Source organism: Populus nigra, chromosome 3 (assembly GCF_951802175.1).
Source record: "Populus nigra chromosome 3, ddPopNigr1.1, whole genome shotgun sequence".
Classification (NCBI taxonomy): domain Eukaryota; kingdom Viridiplantae; phylum Streptophyta; class Magnoliopsida; order Malpighiales; family Salicaceae; genus Populus; species Populus nigra.
Genome location: NC_084854.1, coordinates 13,197,834 through 13,219,336, shown reverse-complemented (window position 1 = coordinate 13,219,336; position 21,503 = coordinate 13,197,834). Strand labels below are relative to the sequence as shown.

Sequence of the window (21,503 nt, the reverse complement as noted above, 5' to 3'; positions counted from 1 at the left end):
TATCTCAATCTTATATCTATGATCGTGAAATTTGCAAGTTAAACTTGTTTAAATTGGGTTGTTTTGTTGTTTTTTTTTTTTAAAGTTCATGTTCTTCTTCAAATGGGCTAATAATTCTGCCCACGACCTAAAATTCTAGGATATAGAGGATACATGTTACCCTTACCATATTTCAGTCGTTGTGAAAAATGAATATGAATGCTTCGAATTCTATTCTTCTGCGTCAAAAACAGCTAATCCTGCTAAGGAATGACTGCCAGCAGAATGCATATCTTTTCATTGTTGAATCTAAAATAAGCTTCCAGCAACCGTACCATTTTTAGTTATCTGCGGTTGTGAGAATCGCAGCTAGGCTTTGCTTCTTGAAGACCAAATTAAGGCAAGAAAAGTATTTTTTTGTACAATACTTTCTTAAGCTAGAGCTAGATGATAATATTTGTAGGTTTTCCTGACCGTTGATGAATTTATTCATAAACTGTGGATCAGCAATTTTACAAGTATAATAATCCATATGACTTGGATCTCTATAACCAAATTGATTAGAGAGGCTTAAATCATTGAGCTGCTGCTCTGCTTGTTCTCTCTCTCTCTTAAAGGTAGAATTCTTTTCAAGACCGTAAAATAATTATTTTAGAGATTCCACAGATCAAATCCAGTTGCATTAACACGCTACGGTTTCTTCACAAACCCTCTCCAGGTGAACTTGATCCCTTACAAAAAGCTGCTTTTCATAATCTTCAAAGACCGCCTTCCGAATCCTCGCCAGGATGCACCTGCAAAAGCCAAAAACACTTTCTCAGTCTTTAACAATCAACACATTGTCTACAGTACTCGTGCAACTTTTCATATTTCATAGAGAAAGTTGGAGATAACTATACTTTCAGGAGACTGTTTACATGGGCAATGCTTTGTTACTGTTTTTAGACAATTCTCTTCTGATCAATGTACTTCTAGTTGATTTCTTATGGGCAGAAAACCCATGTTCATGTAAACGCAGATATCTATCTTGTCTTTCAACCTGTAGAAAATCCTATTCTTTCTAGAAATGTTTAAAATTTTTCTAATCAGATCGACACTGCACTACAGTTTATCTTAAATAGTGCTGTACTGAATTTTGAATGGTCTTACCTGAAAAATCTTATCATCACCGAAGCTTTTCGATATAAGCTTCAACTCTCCTCTCCTGGTGCTCAGCTCGTCCAGTATCTCAGAATCACATAAACTTAAATCTATACCATCAACCGAACCATTTCGTTCCTGCAAATGTGGACATCACAGGTGGTTCTTTGTAACTCAGAAATTGACCTTAATAAATATTCCCAAAGATTCAAGTTTAGAATTCGTCTAAAATATTGCTGCAACATAAAGTGATAGTATAAAGTCTACTACTAAGCAGTGAGTTAGAGTTGCGTTCAGAAGCAGATAACTGACAGATATGGTTCTGTTTACTGAAATCATTGTTACAACATAATATACTATTAAGCTTATTTTGTGCATGTTGACAAGATTTTTAAAATACCACAATTCAATTTTTTTCAATTTTTGTAAAATCAATTTTATAGTGCTGAAGAATTCAGGGAAAAGAATATGAAACGATTCACGGTTTCGAAGTATTTGAACTTGCAAAAAAGAATAATAATGTGAGTTAACAAGGATCATCACCAAAACAATATATGCTAACAATAATATTTGCAATTAAAAAACTAAGCAAGAAGGTAACTTAAATCTAAATATTTCCACAAGATAATGAATTCCAGGAATTAACTACAGTTGGAAATTAGACTTGTGCAATTCACTCATTAAGACAGTGAGCCCACATACCTTGAATGAGACTGCACCACCGCGTCTTGGAGCTCCCTCGATTTCCTCATACTCAGCCGCATCCAGCTCATGAAGGTAAAATGGGTGAAAGAGCTTAGGAAGGACATGCTGACGTATGCTTATAAGTAGGAAGAATGGCAAGGGGAACAATATCCCAGCAACGGGTATCCATGTCACTCCAAAACAAATGAGAAGGTATGCTAATTGGAAAAGCGTAAACATTGAAATATGCCTAAAGGGCACATTCTCTACAAATGAAGCATGGGGAGCTTCCAATATCCTGCTCGAAGAAGATTCAAAATGAGAGGATATTAGCATGTGAAATTACATCTAATGCCTATTTTATTTGTCTAACCAATGTTTTCATGAGTTCCATGTATGCACAAGCAACATACCAAACAATTAAGGACCTAACAGGAAAGAATTTATAAAAGTGCAACTTACTTATGACATCGACTAGGGGTAACGAAAAGCAGCAAGATTCTTTCCCAGAATTGGTTCCCAGGGAGGCTGTCAATGGCCATGTAAGCAAAATATCCCCATAGCACTGATGTTGGTATCTTCTTTATTATGGGCATGGCAAGCAATGATACTCCCACGAGAAGTGATTGCAAAAGGTTGCTAAACCTTTGCTCATTAACTTGAACCGGCAAGTGAGCATCAGTATGTTTTTCAGGATCAAAGTTACCATATGCAATGCCTCCATCATCATCTTTCATAGCCGTATCCTTCAAGTCCTTCAACTCATTAGCTGCTGAAGGCTGCAACAGAATGATGCCATTATCAAGGGCTAAAAAAATATTGAAGCAAATTTTAACCATGTTCTTACTTCTGCATACTAAACTAAAGCCATGATAAGAACTGAATGCCAAAAAAGATGAGATTACAGAAGTTTGCCCCAGGAACCATTGATATAGATGCCCTTTTTACATAAGTTGTGAAGTTACCAGTGGAGTTCTGTTGATTTCTATAAACACAGCCTGCATCTTGCCATAGATTTCTGAGTTGCTGGCATTTTGCTTCATGCATTCCTTGGCACCTTTTACCATCTTCTTTCTTATCAACTGAATTCGTATTCCAAAATAATGAGACTGAAACTGTTAAAAAAATCATTTTGTCATAGGACATAGCACAAACTTGCCTAACCAACCTGTTTACTGAGCACAGCCAGACTTTTCGTGTGCATAGGAGATTGTGGGAGTACTCCATTGGATGGAGGGAGTCCAATCAATCCACAGAACAGAGTCTGGATAGTTCAATGAAAGAAAAGTTTAAAACCTCATGAATTCACCTAGGAGATGAGGGGAGTTGCATACATGTTGGAGAAGGCAAAGGAATTTAGGTTATATACCAAAACCCCGAGGACTAAAATGTCATAATGGTAAGCAGATGGTTTCCTGAGATTGAAGTTCTTCTGTTGTGCCATTTGTGAAGCGACACTATGATCGAAAAAATAAAGACCAGCGACCATAACAGCGGGTATGAAGGCAGCAAATACGTATGCTGGTGGGACCTTAGCCATATCCTGAAATTTAAACGAGGATAGTGTATTGTGAGTTGAGAAAATTATATTTATTGATTAATTAATATGAAAAGAAATACAGTTTATACCAATGTAAAAGTGACACAAACATTTGCATTCCAAAACAAAAGGAAGAAAATAGCCCCCTGGACAGGCGATTCAAAAGGGTTTCAAAGTAAACATCTACATAACGTTACCTTGATTACAGTCCAATGCTTCAAGGATGCAGTGTCCCAAGGAAGAGGGCTTTCAAGCCTCCTAGGAACACCGGAAGGAAGTTTCCCCGGTACACCAAATGACAATGCTGCCCATGCTAATACCATTAAAGGAACTCCATAGTCCGCAATGAGAGTCCGAAACCATCCTGCATTGGTGATGAAAATTAGATTTTTGTAGATGAAAGTCATGATGTTCTTATTGAAGTGAATCACAAGTCGTTTCACAAACCAGTGCCGTACTGCCATGATCTTGCCCCTCGGCTTTTTAAACCAGTATATAGTAAACCAAAGGTGAATATAACACCTAGCAGGCCATTTGTATACAACCACTGAAAATTATATTTTTCTAAATTTGGGTCTTCATGTTCAGGGATTCTGAATTCTCCTAATATACCCTGCAGTTGAAACAACAATTTTATGAAAAGATGAAGCAGTACTTGTGCTGTTTCTGTATACATTTCGTTTAAAATTCCTGACGGAGAAGATACCTTCACAGCTTGTTGAATGAAAAGAACTGCAATCAACATGCCAAAAAGTTCCCCGGCAACCCTTGTAAATCTATTGATAATTGTGCAAGCATTGAATATCGCGAGAAGAAAGAGCAGGAGAGCTGTCCAGACACACACCCTACACAAATTCAATTAATTTATATGTTGTGTAAGCACTATAGAGATATGTAATTTTGAATTGTTTATGATCACACACACACACAAACACACAGGAACAGCAAGAGGTTGGATTTTGTTACCATCCAACCCAAGCCAAGTAGAGCTCTTTCCCAATCGCATTGTTTCCTTTTGCGAAACTGTATAAATAACTATACATTATTACAGTGGGCTCTGCAACTCCTAAGATCAACAAAGGCTGGCCACCAAACAACGAGTGTATGATACCACATATAGCAGTAGAAGCCAGCGTGTCAACGGTGCTCAAGCTTCCATCTGAAGAGAGAAAATCAAACAAGTTCATTCGGGAGATTGGGTGTGTGTGTGACAAGTAGAGACGTAACACACAGATAAATACTTTGAAGCACGTAAGAACCTGTTTCTTTACTAAGTTGCTCGCCAAAAGCGATAACAGGAAGAGCAGAAGCAAAGAACATATAAGTTGTTGGAGCCAATATCCTGACGTAAACATTCAATTATCGAAACAATCAAAACCAATATTTGTAGGGGGGGAAAAAAGAAGAAAATAAAAGAAAAGAAGTTTAAATTGTTAAAATGATCATGTACGTAACGTATGTACCTGGGACCGGAACACAATGCATTGCTCCAATCTTGGTTGTAGCAAGCTTTTCTACTTTTGAAGTCTTCAACGATGCCTTTGAATGGGGAATTGAACAAGTTCTTCATTGCTAGGATAAAAAACAACTCTTATTAATTCATGCATGACACTATTTAGTTCCAGAAAAACCACCCATGTCGTTCTATCACACGTACCTACAGGCTTGAAAAATGGACGCAATGAGCATCCAAGCCCAGGCGTGATTGATGATGCTTGGAGAAATCAATTGCTAAGAACAGCTAGCTAGCTAACCGTAAATGTAAGCGGATGACACTTCTTATAGTCTAAAAATTAAGAGAGTAACGGTTTCAAACTAATATTCCAACCCTGCCAGTGGTTTACCGTTGGACAGCAATACATACCCTTTTTGATGAATTAATAGCTGCTAGCATGCTAATTTCTTCTGTCATTTGTTAAAAATAAAAATTGTGTTTTCCTTTCCTGAACACAGCTGTCGTACAAGATTCAAAAGGAGTTGTATCAATCACCCACTAAAATGCCCATGATGCAGCATCGGACGAATGTGAGAGATGATAATGCCCGTACAAGATTCAAAAGGAGTTGTATCTTAAAACTCGTTATAAGATACCTTTATTGTCTAACTACATGAAAAATAAATGAATTCCGTGTCAATTACAATTTACAACGGAATTACCAACTTCTCAAGCGCCGGCCGGCAGCTCTGTTCTGTCCCATAATGTGGACTCCTCAGCTGCTCTATCAAAAACCCTTCTTTTTCATTATTTTTTTACTCGTCACAAGTCTCGGATAAATGCAGGGAATCCAGATCGATCCTGTTGACTGAACTAGCAAATTTAAATGACAAGGCTATTGCATATTTGAAATACACAACAGGATTCCAGTGGCAAGTGGTTTAATCCTTTCAGGGATCCATGCATATTAATATAACACAGAGTAGTGAAATTCAGGTCAGTCAATTGTTTTGACAAAGGCTGAAGGAGAGCACTAATGTCTCTTTCCTTTGCTCTGGTCAACTTTTAGGGAACAAAGACATTACATAATTTACTTCTTTTTTTTCTTCTTTCCAAATACACAAAGTAGCAAGTAACTACTATTAATTAAGACTCATTCCAACATGTCTTGTACATATCCTCTACTCATCATTATAAAAGCTTTAGTATTTTCAGACATTCTTCATGTTCAGAATCCAATTTCGCTGGAGTATACGAGCCATGTAGATCCTCCACTATGTACTCCTACAAAATTTTAGAGCAGTTGAGTATTTCTGAATTCTAGACTGCAAATAAATAAACCCCTCAAAAAGGAGGGGGGGCGAAGAAGAAGAAGAAAGCTAAGTCCTGTTAAGATCTCACCACACTTGGTTCAGACAACAAATGTATAGCAGGAATGAAATAAAAATAAACAAGAAGGATTCAGAGCTTACCTTTGTAAGCTCCCTCTTAGTGAGGATGTGGTAGTGTCTCTGCCAAATTTTTTGAACGGCCATGGTGGCAGCAAGGAAGCCATAAGCAATTCCAAGAATGGCAAAGATGATGACAAAAACTACAACCAGTGCAAAGCACGCCTCCATGGAAGCAGGGAAACAGTCCAAAATTCCCCATCCATAACAGCAGTTCTGGCAGCCAGCCATCCTTGGATCATTACTATTGAAGGAGGAACAATGTAGTATGAGGCCAAAAAACCCAAGTAGCACAAAGAAAGCCAGTACTCCTGTTACAATTCATTTACACAAAGCACAGACAACAATAGTTTAGTAGTAGCCAGTATCCTGCGCTGAACTGGATGTTAAGGGAAAAGGGTTAAAATAAGTGATGCCTTCTGCTTTGCCTTGCAACATACAGAAAAACAGCAAATAACACTGCACCACCAATAAACCAGTGAGACAAAACAATCACAAAATTTACACAATATTGACTACTTTAGGTGGTTGTTTGCCAAGGATTAGCATGCCATTCTGAAATCAGCAACTAAAGCAACCAGATACAGAATGAGAAAACAACATATGAACCTTGTGCCACAACCATCAGTTGCACCCCTCTCCCTCTCCTTTTTTGATAAATCAGAGGTCAACATATTAAGGAGGCAAAGGCAGGCAAAAGCTTATAAATAAGTTAGAAAGTAATAGCTAGCAATGAAAGAAAGCAACAAATGCCCGACAAACCAAGGCCAAACCCAGAAGAAACCAAACAGCTTGGCTACCTAAAAACCAAATACCAGATAAAGATTAAACTCATAGCAGATGAAATCAAAAACAGCCACCAAGCAGGCAAAAGCAAAAACTAACACATCAACCAAAAAGATATAACCTTAGCAGCAAAGAGGATGCCACAACAGCAGATACAACAAAAATGCAGCTCAGATCACTCAGACGTTTAAAAACCAGAATCAAATTTCAGAAGCAAGAGCAATCAGACCTCTTCACTCAGAGTATATTTCTACTCGTACAATCTGTCCTCCCAACAATATTTCATTTTGTAACCTTGGATATCAAATTAAATATAAATGCTTTCAAATTACAGAAATTGATAGATGCTGCTTAAAAAGCATTTTAATTCAATACATGACAGCACTAGAGATTCAGATTAGAATTTGATCCGAGCAATAAGTCAGCGGAACTATGCTTCAGCCCCTAAAGTAGTTGGAATTAATTACAAGTTGAATAATGAAAAAACCATGATCATTACCTATGCAATAATAAAATGGTATGGGATGCTTGGACAATATACGATCCCATCCATCACTGAATGAATTCCTGAAGGTCCCATGTTTGTCCATAAGGTATGCAAAACCACCCATTGCTGCGATGACCTGAAAGAGAGATTTTCTCAGGCATAAAAATAGAACATATAGGTTTTCAATGGTAGATAGATGATGCAGCCTAGTGATTTAAGCAAGAGCAGATTGTAATTTCAGTAAATTTCCTGCAAAGAGGATATTTGCTAGCTATTTCGGAATAATTAGAAACATTTAATTTCTTATTGAGCTTTTCCTTTACTAGTCAAATAGGAATATTTGTGTTTCTTATTTAAGAATCCAAGTCTAATTAGAAATAGCCATAACCCAAGCACATAAAAATGCTTGTAGCATTTTAATCAGATTATGACAGATTTATATATTGAATGAAGTGAAGCTTTTTGCTAAATTATGTGAGAGTTTAAGGCTTTCAATCTAGGAGTGAGTACTAAAACTTTTAGTGCGAGGCTAGAAGTTTATTTCTGTTTTTTTTCCAGTTTCTTTACTTTCAGATCTGTTTTTCAATGTGCCTAAGAACTTGAGATGCTTGACTCAGATTCTGCTGGTTAAAGCCCTAAATTCTACAACCTAACCTAATAAACAGCCAACTACGAATGTTACCCTAGATTTGTCCTGCATCAGCCGAGCCTATTTCTCCACTACATTCTCACATCATGGGAGATCCTATAGAAGCATCTTAACAGAGTATGAGCTGCATGAGATTCCATGGTTTATTGATGCTCTAGCAACTCATGGAAAATCCGCAAATGAAGGAAACGACACAAAGACAGACAACTATGCAGCCTGATTTGAGTAAACAGCAAATTCAAAAAGTGGAGCAATGAAGGTCCCAATCATGTTTGCAGCAAGAACAACCAACTACAAACTGTCCCCTAGAACTTGTCCTGCATCCAGAAAAAGCAAAGACAACAAGTAGAAAATCCTAACCCATAAGTGTCAAAGGTAGATCAACAACGATGTGGGTCAATACAAGAACAAGAAAAACTAGTGCATAATGTAGAAAAAGCTACACAGGAACCCGTTTTGCAAAAACTACAACTTGAAGCTTACAAACAGCCACATAAGGTCAAGAGCAATCTGAAGAAGCAGAAACAAGAACACAAAATTCTGGAAGCTTAGAAAAGTTAAATCAGCAACTGGAAACTGAAAATCAGAGGATTGAAAAGGCAAATCAACATGCTTATGATAACCATAAAGAAAGTTGCAGACAAGTTCTTATCAATTATTTTGTCATTCCAGACAAGTTTTCCAGCATAATGGAAAAGTACATTAATATGTCATCATCACTGCTTATGATAACCATAAAGGAAAAGTTGTACAAATCAAGTGATTCCTATGCAATGATGTGGAAGCAACGCAAGACCTCGAAAACATTTATAGTTTGGAAATATATGGGCTTCGAACATAAAGTAAAAAAAGGAAAAATTACCTTGACCCTTCCAATATATATATATATATATATATATATATATATATGAAGAAAATAGGCTTGAGATTGCAGAAAGTAGTGTTATAGTGCATTAATAGGAATAGGATGGAAGTATTTTAGCCAACAAAGAGGAAAGTAAGATTACTCACAGTTTGCACAGCCAAAAATACAATGACAACATCCCTTGTAACAAAAAGTCTGAATTTCATTTTGCGCCAAGAGTTGTCCTCGAACAAAGCAACTCGGAGATGAAATTGAGCTTTACAAGTTGTACAATGAGAGAAAGCAAATCCTTCCTATTTAGATTAGATTTTCATTCAGAAAAAAATTGTATTATAAATCCAAACCCCAAAAACACACACGTACAGCAATTACTTTACCTTAACTGAGCGCCAGTGATCAAGGCATGAACGATGAACAAACTGCTGGGTACCTTTGCACATGCATGGAGATATCAATTCATCACCTAGAAAAATAATTGAACATTAAGAATTTCATCACCTATAAAAATAAAACAAAATTAAAAATCAAACAAACAACAAACATGACTCATGAACTTCATTTAAAAAAAAAAAAGTCTTGAAATGTTACCTTCTTCGCAATCGGTTTCGAGACAGATACGGCAGCAAGGAACAGAACCGTTTTCAATATCATCATCGTTAAGAATACTAATTTCTTGAATGGAACTTGGTTCGCTATCAGCCTGGTTCGGTAGCAGAGGATCAGAATCACTGTGACTCTCTGGGCTCCTCCCCAATTCTATTTGCTGCACTTCAGGCCCTTCCATCGACTCAAACCCTAGCATTGATCTGAACTAACCCAGATTCATAAATTGAAACATAATAACAACGCTAAATTGATTGAAACGATTCAAATGTATTTTGTTTTCCCTTCTCTTCTTTTTTAGGTGTTTTCAGAACTGTAGCGGTCCCCAAAGAAGACTCTAATAAACTGGCCCTCCCCTCAAATATCTATGCATCTTTTCTTCTTGTACTGTATGTATGAAAGTAGAATTTCCTTTTCAATTAGCCCTAAACATGGGCAAGATCAGAGTTGAGGTGATTTTAAATAAATATTATCTGTTTATTTTTTTCCTATACTATCATATATTTATTGTCAATATTTTTTTAGTTTATTTCCCTAGTTTTAATCTAAAAAAAGGGGACAAAATAAGAAAATAAGAAAAAATATATATATCTTAATTAATTATTTCTATGAGTTATTTGTAAGAAAAATAAAGTGTATGGATGAATTAAAATAAAGAGTCTATAAATGTACAAAAGTTTTAACGTCAGAATTATAAATGTATTTATCCTCGTCCATGATTATTTTTTCTTAGAAGCATGCATTGTCCAGCTAACTCAGAACATATGTCTCTATTATAATTTAATTTATTTTTTATTTTTTATTTTTTAATAAAAAAAATCCAAAAATACATTTCTAGACATACTTGCTATTTTTTAATTTTTAACATTTTTAATATACCAGTGAGTTTTGAGTAAAAAAAATCAAGTCAAGAAATCAAAAACATAAAAGACAAAAAAAAAAAAACTTACACGAGAAGTCAAATTAGAGAAAAAGAAATAGAGAGGAGAAGGAAAAAAAAAAAAAAAAAGGAGATTTCCCGCTATCAAAGGCCTTTGTTTGATATTATAGTCTAGCTATCTTTTTAAAAAATTTAAAAATTTTTAGTTTCAAACAAAACAAAAATTATTGTTTTAATTTATTGATGTCAAGATTGAATTTTCTTTTAAAAAAATTATTTTGATACATTTCCAAGTAAAAAATACTTTTAAAAGTAAATGCAACGAAAACAGTAAATTTCAAAATTTTAGGGTTTTTTTTATTGATGTCCTGATAATCTCATTAGATAAATCTAGAGTTTTTTAGGGTTTATGCAAAAATTATCTAAAGATTAGATACTCTTCTTAACTTCGAATATATACTTTAAGGATGAGTTATCACAAACTACAGGTCGTCTAAGTGTTCAGCCTCTAATGGTAATCCATACGAACCACTAATAAGAAATCTCGTAAACCCTTTTAAGAGAGAGGAGTTGTTATATCTTAGAGTATTACCTCTTTTTTTTTTAATTTTTAGGTGTTTATGTACTATACTTTTCTCACATTCTCTTTTCATAAAAAATAAAAGGCATAACATTTTATTTATAAACAAAATATCAATTTGTCCTTTAAATAATACCACATATATTATTTGAGGATAATTTTAGAAATTTACTCAATCAAGTCCCTACTTAATCTTTTTTAGGTTTAGAATTGCAATACCATATATTAATTACATTCTAGTCTAAAATTTCTAAAATTTATTTACAATTAAGTCACACTTGATTAATCATTCTATTTTAATTTTTAACCAATGATTCTTCTATGTGTGATTCATTAAGTTTCTTAACAAGATGACCCAAATATAAATCATAATTTTAAATAAAATAAGATTAAATAGATTAAATAATTTAATTTATTATCAATTCAATAATTGATTGATTTATATTTGGAGATCAAGTTCAATATCTAGCAATCTATCTTGATTCTTCAAATATTAGAAAAGTTATAAGTGGTTTGACATAGTCTTTTAGTGACTAGTTTCTCAGTTAATTATTATCTTTTTATCAAGAATGTTCTGATTTAGACATTATAGCATAGAGTATGTTTGCTTTGTCAAATCATGTTAGTTCCAAACATTATAGTCATTGATTATTTAAATAAGATTTTGAAACTCTTTTCAAAATTCATTTCACCTTAGCTAAATATTTCACAATCAATACTATTTGAGAATAGATTAAACATTTTTTCTGATTTATATAGGGTGGTGAATCATCTATTCATTACTCAAATACCTTCATATAGTTTATGTTATATCCAATACATACTAGCATGTTACCATTGATTAAGACAACGTGTGGTTAGGATCAAAGCATAACACTCTTTATATAAAATAACTTAGTGATCTCAAGTTTAAGGGTCACTTACAAAACTATCAAGTGAACCTTTTTATAGACATAAAATGATCTTTTCATATGAAAATCTGTAAACTCCTGGTTATAATTTTTATGGGTATTTAAAAGATGAGAAATTTAACAAATAGTAAAATGGGTTAAATTAAATTAATAAACTTAAATCAAGATAAAAATAGTGAAGTTAATGAAATGAAAAGTGAATATAGTACTAAATCATTGAAAAGAAAAACATTTGTGAGGATAAAATGAATACGTAAGATCAAGAGAGGTCAATATTCAAATAACAGAAGGTTGAAAGTTTTATGTATAAATGATAAAAAAGGGTGGGGGATAAATGTGCAATTAACAAGATGCTAGAACTATAAATATCATTCTATTTTCTCTCTTGGAGGGACTGGCAAGAGTAAGAGAGAGTTTAGAGAGGCTGGAGAGAAGATATATTGATGGTAAATCAACCGACAACTATAACTCCATCTTCCACCGTTGGATCAGCACGATATTCGGATATGTTGTTCTCATCCATGTCGTGTACATTTTCACTGTAGGGATTTTCTATATCAGTCCCCGTTTAAGAGATACCGATTGAGGAAAAATATTTGGGAAAATACACTTCTGGACAGTCTTCTTTGCTGTCTGTTTTCTCCTTTGCCCACCGTTGGATTAGGCTATAACTTGGATATGTTGTTCTACCTGATTTTGTCTAGATTCTGAATGGTGGAGATCTAAAACAAACATTCGGTATAGAAGTTATGTATCTCGCACAGTAGGTCTGCAAGTTTTAGATTAGTTCGGTTAAACCCATATTTCTGGAAATTTCACCATTTGATGAAGTTAATATTTGGATATGTTATACTCATAATAATACATTATAACTTGACAGTATAGATTGTTTGGAATCTTATTTGTTTGTTATTAATGGTTGATAGAAATTGTGTCAAGGATTGTGTTTAGAAGAATATTGTTCGGAAAGTTTGTAAAATCGACAAGAATGTTTTATTTTGACATTAAGAGGGAAGATTGAAATAAATAAGATAAATTGGCTCTTATAAAGATATTCTTTTTTTTGTTTCAAGTCTTAAACGATATGTGATATGGCCAGGGGTTGAGATGATAGAGAAAAAGTTAAATTGTGGATGTTGTATGTAAATGGAAAGGTTGATGAATCTGGACAGATTTGTCTCCTAACTTTTGGAGAGAATTCAAGTAGAAGGATGAGAGAATTAGGATTAAGTTTCTTCATAGTAATTATAGTTTTGGATGTTAGCTAACTAAGAAATTGGTCTTGCTCGATATGGAGCTATAGAACCCTAGCTATGGGTCATCAACCGAGATTGGGTCTTGACAGACCTTGTAGGGTAGTATTTGTTGATGAGCAATTTTGACTATCTCAAAGGCAGAACTGGGTTCTCCTTCCTTCAAAGAACTTGTAGCCTCGTGTATTAGCTTTCCAACGAGACTAATCTCGCTTGAAACAGAGTTCTATAAGTCTAGATATAGTTAAAAATCTGATGAGTATTCAGACAGTAACAGTTCAATGTTTAGACAGTAACAGTTGGATAGTAACAATTCAATGTCTAGACAGTAACAGTTGGACAGTAACAGTTCAATGTGTAGACAGTAATAGTTCAATGTCAGATAGTAATAGTTGAAAAAGTCAAACAGTAACAGTTCAAAGTCAGATAATAACAGTTAGAAAAGTCAAAGAGTAACAGTTCAAAGTCATATAGTAACAGGTCAAAATCAGACAGTAACAGTTGGAAAAGTCAAATACTAATAGTTCAAAGTCAAACAATAACAGTTTAAAGTCAAACAGTAACAGTTGGAAATTGGACAGTAACAGTTCAAAGTTAGACAGTAATAGTAGACTTTCACGAGAATACTATATAAGAGAATTGAGTCATACGAACACTTGCATATTGAGATACTAACTCTGAAAATATACATGATATATGTATGTATGTTATTATGAAGAAATGAATATGCATAAGAAAGTAACATATGAGTAATGAATAAATATGAATTCTCTATATTATCAGCCTGAAGGAATGATAACTATGGTTTGGATAAAGGATGACAACATTAATGGGTGTAATGAGAAAAATATAAGATATAGAGAAAGAAATGATTGAAAGAAAGATTTATTAGCTATTGATATGATTATTATAAAACATATCATTGAATGAGAAAAATTTATGAAATAAGCCTGTGACTGCAGGAGGGACCACCGGTGTGGTGCAACAACAGCAACAGGGAAGCACGAGTAGAGCTTCTACTATAGGTAGGTAACTTTCACCTTCCTTTTAAATAATGTTGAATAATGAAAATACTTTATCATGAATGTTACTGTATTGTGTTAATTTAGATACCAAACTGTCAAATGCTTAAATGTTGACAAATGGTTGATTAGCTTCGGCTAATGGCATCTGAAGAGATGACTTTGAACAATGAAATACCTTATCATGAACATTGCCGTATTATGTTAATTCAGATATCAGATTACCAAATGCTTAAATATTGATAAATGATTGATTAGCTTCGGCTAATGGCATCCGAATGGATGACTGGGACAAATGATTGATTAGCTTTAGCTAATGGCATTCAAATGGGTGATCGGGACAAACGATTGATTAGTTTCAGCTAACAACATCTGAGTTGATGACCGGGACAAATGATTGATTAGCTTCGGTTAATGGCATCTGAATGGATGACCAGGATAAATGAATGATTAGCTTCGACTAATGGCATTCTAATGGATGACCGGGACAAACGATTGATTAGCTTCGGCTAATAGCATCCGAATGGATGACCGAAATAAATGAATGATTAGCTTTGGCTAATGGCATCCGAAGGGATGACCAGGACAAACGGTTGATTAGTTTTGGCTGATGGAATTCAAAGGGGATGGCCAGGGTGAGTGAATAGTTAACCTCGACAAATGATGTCTTAAAAGAATGGCCGGATTTAAGATTATAGTTGATTGCAAGAATTGGTGCATATATATATATATATATATATATATATATATATATATATATATGTACTGCAAGTTATGTATACTAAGAACATGAACAAATGTCACGCTTCAAACATGAGATAATGTTAATGCTTTATTAAACTGCTAGACCATTTTCTTATTGTTGTTGTTATTATTATTAAGTAATTGCATTCTTGTAAATGTTTTGTACTGCAGTAGGGACATCATACCAACAAGGTGCCTAGGAAACTCAATACATGAGAACCTACTTTTGCAAGGAATCATGTAGTTGCATTCTAAATTATAATGTATTTTATATGAATCAATATACTGAATGTATAACTATTATTAAATCCTATTAGATTATATTCGTGATGACTATTTGTAGGATAGAATACAAACTCATGACTACGCATGTATATTTTAAATGTGAACTTCTAATCATGCAAACATAATATTATGAGTTTATGTAAGATTCACTTTTAAATGAAATGTTGATTGTTGTTGATGTATGGATTATATATTGATGATGTGAAGGGAACATGTTTGCCGATTACCGACACGATGTGTGTCAAGTACAAAAAAAAAAACATTACTGTTGTTTTGGGCTTGAAAAGTCGGGTTGTTACAAAATCTCTTGCGGGTTAGTTAACTATACATATTATCTAACAAGCACCTACATATTAGTTTTAGGTATCTCTCATATCATACCTTAGTTTATAAGAGCAAACGCTTTCTTTAATAAAAAAAAAAGCACATATGTATCAGTCATAATAACTCTAATTAATATCCAGTTTTAATAGAACATTAACCAAGAACTTTTAGGAACAATGCTCTGATGTAATATAAAACTCATAATTATAACAATTTTATAATTTTATTTGAACAGGGGTGACTAGTTTGCTTTTAGCCCACTAGATCAAACAAGTCACGCCAACTTTTTTATTTAGTTATTAACGCATATAGTGATGATCGATTAATTTGATCTAATACAATAGTCGAGTTTTTAATCATCATATTAAATATTTATAATCATATGCCAAGAATTTTTATGCAATAATTAGTTTTTGATCCAGCCAACAAGAAAGTGCAAGCCCCGAGCCTACTTCCTTTTAAAACGAGGAATGTGATTAAATTCTTTGTTGACCCAGGAAATCGCAATCCCTTAGAAAAATTTCAAACATCTTTAATACATTTTGAGCTAATATTGTATACATTAATGACTTTAATGTTGTAGAAATTTGTTAGTATAATATGGACAATATAAACTTGCTGTATGTTTTTTTTTATTTGTATAAAACGAAAAAAAAAACAATATGAATGAATTTAGATATTTTGAGTTGTAAGGGTAAAATAGTACTTTTCTTAAAATCCAAATGAAGTTTTAAACATGAACCGAACATAATACCACTAAATTTTATTTTCAACTAAACACAACAATGAACAATCACATATCCTCGACTACATTACATTTTAGCAATCAAACTTCAGGAAACTACATAAGAATCCGCATATGAAACGTCGTCCGAAGACAAATTTGAAACCTCCACGCCACGCCCAACCGTGATTCAAGGAAAAGAAGAAGACGACGCAAGACACGTCAAACGACGTTGATTAGTTAAAGCTCGAGAGGTTCTAAAACCATGGAGCACGCAAGGAAAAGAAGAAGATTACGAATGAAAGGTATTCATTCATTCATTCATTGCTCATAACGCGGAAATAGATAGGAGGAATGAATGGGTAAAACGATTGTGGCTAGAAACAAAGCTGGATATCATATACACTTTAACTTGTAAAAACTGTAATTCACACATGCAATCATCCATTCTCTTCTTCCTGATCTTCACAGCTTGCCGTGCACCATCACTCTTCGTGTTCATACCCTAGAAAGGAGACACAGAAATCAATCACTATCAGGAAACTGCTTATGCCATCTCATCTCTCACTGGAAATTGAAATGCTAGTTAAATTGAACATGAAAAAGAGCGATCATCCTCCAAAAAGAGAAGAAGAAGAAACCCCGTCAACCATGAAGATGCCAATCATATTATTTTCATAGTATCAAATTCAGAGAGATAGAGAGAGAGTTACTGTTGGAATTCCAAATTAATGGAAGTAGGTGCTGCAGAATTATTTGCAATAGCCCCAAAAGCTGTCTCCGATAGAACAATGGTGGTGCCACTAGCTGAGGGTGGATTTTTGGTCAATGCTAGAGCATAGTCGACTATCTTCACTTGAATGACCTGATCAGCTATGCAAGAATCGGCGACCGCGGCACTGATACACCTGACCAAGTATTGCCTCCCACAAGCAGCCCCGTTGTCCCAGATTCCATCTCCAGCCGCCGCAAACATATTATTCGACGGAAACTGCGACGCGCTGTCATTGTAACAAGCGGTGGCTATACATACGTACCAAAGTCAGAGAGAAAAACACTTCACATTGTGATAGGATTTGTGAAACATGCCTGGATCACATGAGTTCATCATGCATATATAGCACACGACTACTTACGTAAATATGGAGGGCTGTACTGGGCAGCCGTGCCAACATCACCTTGAGAAGTTTGCAAGAGGCTTGACATCATTAACAAGTTGAAGAGTAGTAGTGGCAGTGGGAGCAGACATTGAATTAGAGAACACGAGCGCCTCGACATTTTTTTTTTTAGCAAACTCCCGAATAGGGGTTTATTCGACCTTCTCTCTTTCTTGTGCGAGGCCACCAAGTCAACACATACTATTACATTTAATTCTTGGTCGTTGTCCACCTCAATGCCAGCTCACACGCGTATTTTAGCCGTCGATCGGGACCCTTTGTTTTCCTTGAAGATTCCTCTCGTACTTACTTAAAAGATTTTTTTTAAAAGTCAAATAAAACAGAACTTCAAAAAAATTAAACAAATGATGAAATGATTTATTTATTTTTAAATTTTAAGGGGTTAAAATACATTAAATTAAAAAATTAAACAAACAAGCCATACACTAATTACATTAAATAATATTATGTACAAAAATCATAAAAAATGTTAAAAAAATTTAAAAGTTTTTTAAAAGAAATCCAACAAAAAAAATCAATAAAAAACCAAAAATAAAAACTCAATAAAATAAAATTTTAAATTAAAATTATTTTTTTTCTAAAACAGCTTTAGAGGGACCAAGTTTTATAATTAGAAAGTAGGAGGAATAAATTAAATATTTTACTAAAAAGTCTAAAAACACCATCCATCTCTTTGTATTTTTTATTTTGATCTTTGATCTTTTAATTTTTTTCCCTACTTAATAATTTTAATTAATTTAGCATTTAATTAGGTCATTAAAAGGAAAATTAAAAATTTTAAAAAAAATCTTATGGGCACAGTGAATCCACCATGGTGCGTGAGGGAACAATATTATTTTCCCATGCTAATAATAAGAAGTTAAATTTAGCACATCCTATTAAAATAGTTTAAATTCTGACTATTTTGTAAATCAATTTCATTGTCGACGGAACTTAATTATTTTGGTGTACGTATTCACTTGTAATTAATGTATATTTGTTTGTATGTAAACTTTTTGTTTAATGTTGTGAGGACCACCAACTCCCCTCCTCGAGAATACTAATTAGGTACTGAAAACTACATCTGCCCAAATCGATGCTTATGTCGAGGAGTCGTGAGAATTAAATGGCATTTTCTTGAGTAAATTATAAATTTACTCTCTTTATTTTTATAAAGCGAATTAAATAGTCTTTTAACTTCAAACAATCGATTAATTGTTTATTTATTTTTTTCTATTTCTCCAAACAAAAAAATAAAATAAATGGAAAAGGTGGAACACGAAAAAGACGTCTGATTAATAAATAGTTTTTAAATTAAGCTAGAGAAATTTGTTGTGCAAAGCTAGGGGTATAGATTTATAATTTACTCATAGTTTTGTGGATAAATTAAGCTAAAAAGGAAACCCCCTAATTAAACTTTAGCCAAGAACCAGAGGAGTTCCCGCGCGCGCACATCGATATCAGACGGAGTGGAGGTCATTGTAAACCAACTTGTTATTAGCGGCATGGCTGATATCATTAGTAACAGATCGAGAGACTGATCATTTTCCCGACAAGCTTGGCATTTGAATGGCTCCGTCCATCCATCCGAAATTTAATAATGTATACAGACAACAAAACCTATTCACACCATTTTTTCCAAGGGCATACACTGAAATTACTTCCAGAGAAACATAACCCCGTGACAGTAGTCATCGTCAATAACTGCAGAAATAAATAAAAACCGTATAACATCATTATTCTTCATCTTCATTGTATTTTAAAACTCGTGCAGATCCAATGCTGTCAATCTCATCCATTAAAATGATTAATGGAGCGTGCTCCCTGTGACAAAACCAAGAATCCAGAAACCACAAAGAACATAAGATGTGAAATAAAAAGCAATAGTTTAAAAAAAGTAACACCTATAAAAGTTATAAGATAAATTTAAAAAATTACATATGTTTAAATCAGAGAGTATTTCAGATTACTTTGCTAGAGTGTTGACCATATACAATAAGATGAAATGATATGAGAAGAAGATGGAAGAAATGTGTGTGATAGAAAAAATCCTATGCTCACTGCAAAAGAAATTCCACTATATGATGGTCACGATGTAGGAATCACAAAATATGAATTTTTTTACAATTCAAAGTGTCATGGGGAAACTATAAGCCCGTGAAAAAAAGAATCATCAAAATTCAAGAAGACATAGGTGTATAAACAATTTTATAAAAATTCTCTATAAAAAAGAAGTAAGATGGCTCTGAATATACCCAAGGAGGTAGAGGATGTGGACAAGGCAAAGGAAAATGAGGAAGAGGCAGATTTAGAAGAGGAGGTTGAGGCAGTTTCAACAGGTCAAATGGTTGACCGATTAAAACTAACCAGTCAACCAGTTCCACATAAAGTAGCAATCCGAGACCCAGATTTGACAAAACAAACGTCAAGTGTTATAACTGTCAAAGAATAGGTTATTTTGGTTGGATTATTGGAATCCAACCAAAATGACTGAAGAGAATGTCAATCTAGTAGTAGAAGAAGAGAAAGAAGACACCATATTATTAGTTTATGATTAAAGAATGAAAAAAAAACATGTGGTATTTAGACATTGGATCTAGCAATCACATATATGGAGACAAAGATAAGTTTATAGAGCCTGATGGATCAATTAGAGGTAATTTCACATTTGCAGATCATTTAAAGGTTTCCATCAAAAGAAAATGTACAATTCTTATTAAAATGAAAGAGGTTTCCATCAAAGGAAAATGTAAAATTCTTATTCAAATGAAAGACAGTAGTCATCAATTTATTGTTGATGTTTATTTTATCCCAACTGTAAAAAGTAAATATATTGAGTTTAAGACAATTATTGGAGAATGATTGTGAAATTAAGATGAAAGATCGTACATTGACAATACTTAATACTTATGGAACTATGATTGCAAAGGTAACCATGATAAAGAACAAGATGTTTTTGCTAAATATAGAGACCGATGTGTCTAAATACCTAAAGACATATGTGAAAGATGAGATTTGACTTTGATATATGAGACTTAGATGTGCCTAAATATCTAAAGATATGTGAAAGATGAGACTTAAATTTGATATATAAGATTTGGGCATGTAAACTTTGACAGCTTAAAGATGATGACGCAAAAAAAGATGTTGAAGGGTCTACTATCTATTGAACATCCAAATCAGTTATGTGAATGATGTTTAGTGGGCAAATAATTTCTTAGGAGCTTTCAAAAGGAGTCTGTATCTAGATCAAGCCAACCCTTACAAGAGATATATGCAGATGTATGTTGTCTTATTCAACCATGCTCATTTGGTAAAAAATTATAATTTTCTACTTTTTATTGATGATTATAGCAGAAAAACATAGATATACTTCTTTAAAGAAAAATATAATGTATTTAATTATTTTAAAAAGTTTAAGGCATTATTTAAAAAAGAAAGTGATTATTTTATCAAATCACTTACGATAGATAGACGATGAATTTTGTTCTAATGAGTTTTGTGAAGATCAAGGTATAAAAAAGACTCTTAACAGTACCTAGATCTCCACAACAAAATGACATGTTAGAGAGAAATACTATGTTGTTTACTTGTTAAATGAGTGTTCTACGAAAGGCTTGAATGACATGACTCCACAAGAGGCAAAGAATGAAAGAAATCCAAATGTTAATCACTTGAAGGTGTTTGGGGGTATTGACTATGTACGTGTAGATTATTAAATAAAGAACAAGCTAGATGACAAGAGAAAAAAGATGATCTTTATAGGTTATGATCAAAAGTTCAAAGGATACAAGCTTTACAACCCCAATAAAAGAAAAATGGTGATTAGTAGGGATGCCGAATTTAATGAAAGGGCGTGGAATTGGAAGGTAGATGATGATGAAAAATATGACTTTCTTCCGATTCTCAATGAAGATGAGGAGAGATATAAAGATCATCAAGAACTTGTTATACCTTCACAGTCACAAATAAACTCAACTTCACCTTTATCTTATTCTTTTAGTAGA

General features: G+C 33.6%; 3 protein-coding genes across 3 annotated transcripts; all 3 read right to left on the bottom strand.

Moving 5' to 3' along the window:
* Positions 1-441: 441 nt before the first annotated feature.
* LOC133690309 (boron transporter 4-like) lies at positions 442-4,494 on the bottom strand. Its single transcript, XM_062110553.1, has 11 exons — positions 4,310-4,494; positions 4,050-4,188; positions 3,791-3,956; positions 3,541-3,707; positions 3,173-3,346; positions 2,972-3,067; positions 2,769-2,885; positions 2,266-2,582; positions 1,822-2,101; positions 1,129-1,257; positions 442-773 (listed from the first exon to the last, which is right to left on the bottom strand). Exons 1-11 carry the CDS (start codon positions 4,384-4,386, stop codon positions 738-740), a joined length of 1,698 nt encoding a protein of 565 aa, XP_061966537.1. The 5' UTR covers positions 4,387-4,494; the 3' UTR covers positions 442-737.
* Positions 4,495-5,702: 1,208 nt separating this feature from the next.
* On the bottom strand, positions 5,703-10,079 carry LOC133690308 (uncharacterized). Its single transcript, XM_062110552.1, has 6 exons — positions 9,602-10,079; positions 9,391-9,476; positions 9,160-9,306; positions 7,512-7,635; positions 6,251-6,537; positions 5,703-6,062 (listed from the first exon to the last, which is right to left on the bottom strand). The coding sequence occupies exons 1-6, from the start codon at positions 9,813-9,815 to the stop codon at positions 5,970-5,972; spliced, it is 951 nt and encodes a 316-aa protein (XP_061966536.1). The 5' UTR covers positions 9,816-10,079; the 3' UTR covers positions 5,703-5,969.
* Positions 10,080-16,352: 6,273 nt separating this feature from the next.
* On the bottom strand, positions 16,353-17,678 carry LOC133689158 (EG45-like domain containing protein). The gene is made up of 3 exons (XM_062108936.1): positions 17,476-17,678; positions 17,053-17,362; positions 16,353-16,844 (listed from the first exon to the last, which is right to left on the bottom strand). Exons 1-3 carry the CDS (start codon positions 17,615-17,617, stop codon positions 16,838-16,840), a joined length of 459 nt encoding a protein of 152 aa, XP_061964920.1. The 5' UTR covers positions 17,618-17,678; the 3' UTR covers positions 16,353-16,837.
* Positions 17,679-21,503: the final 3,825 nt, after the last annotated feature.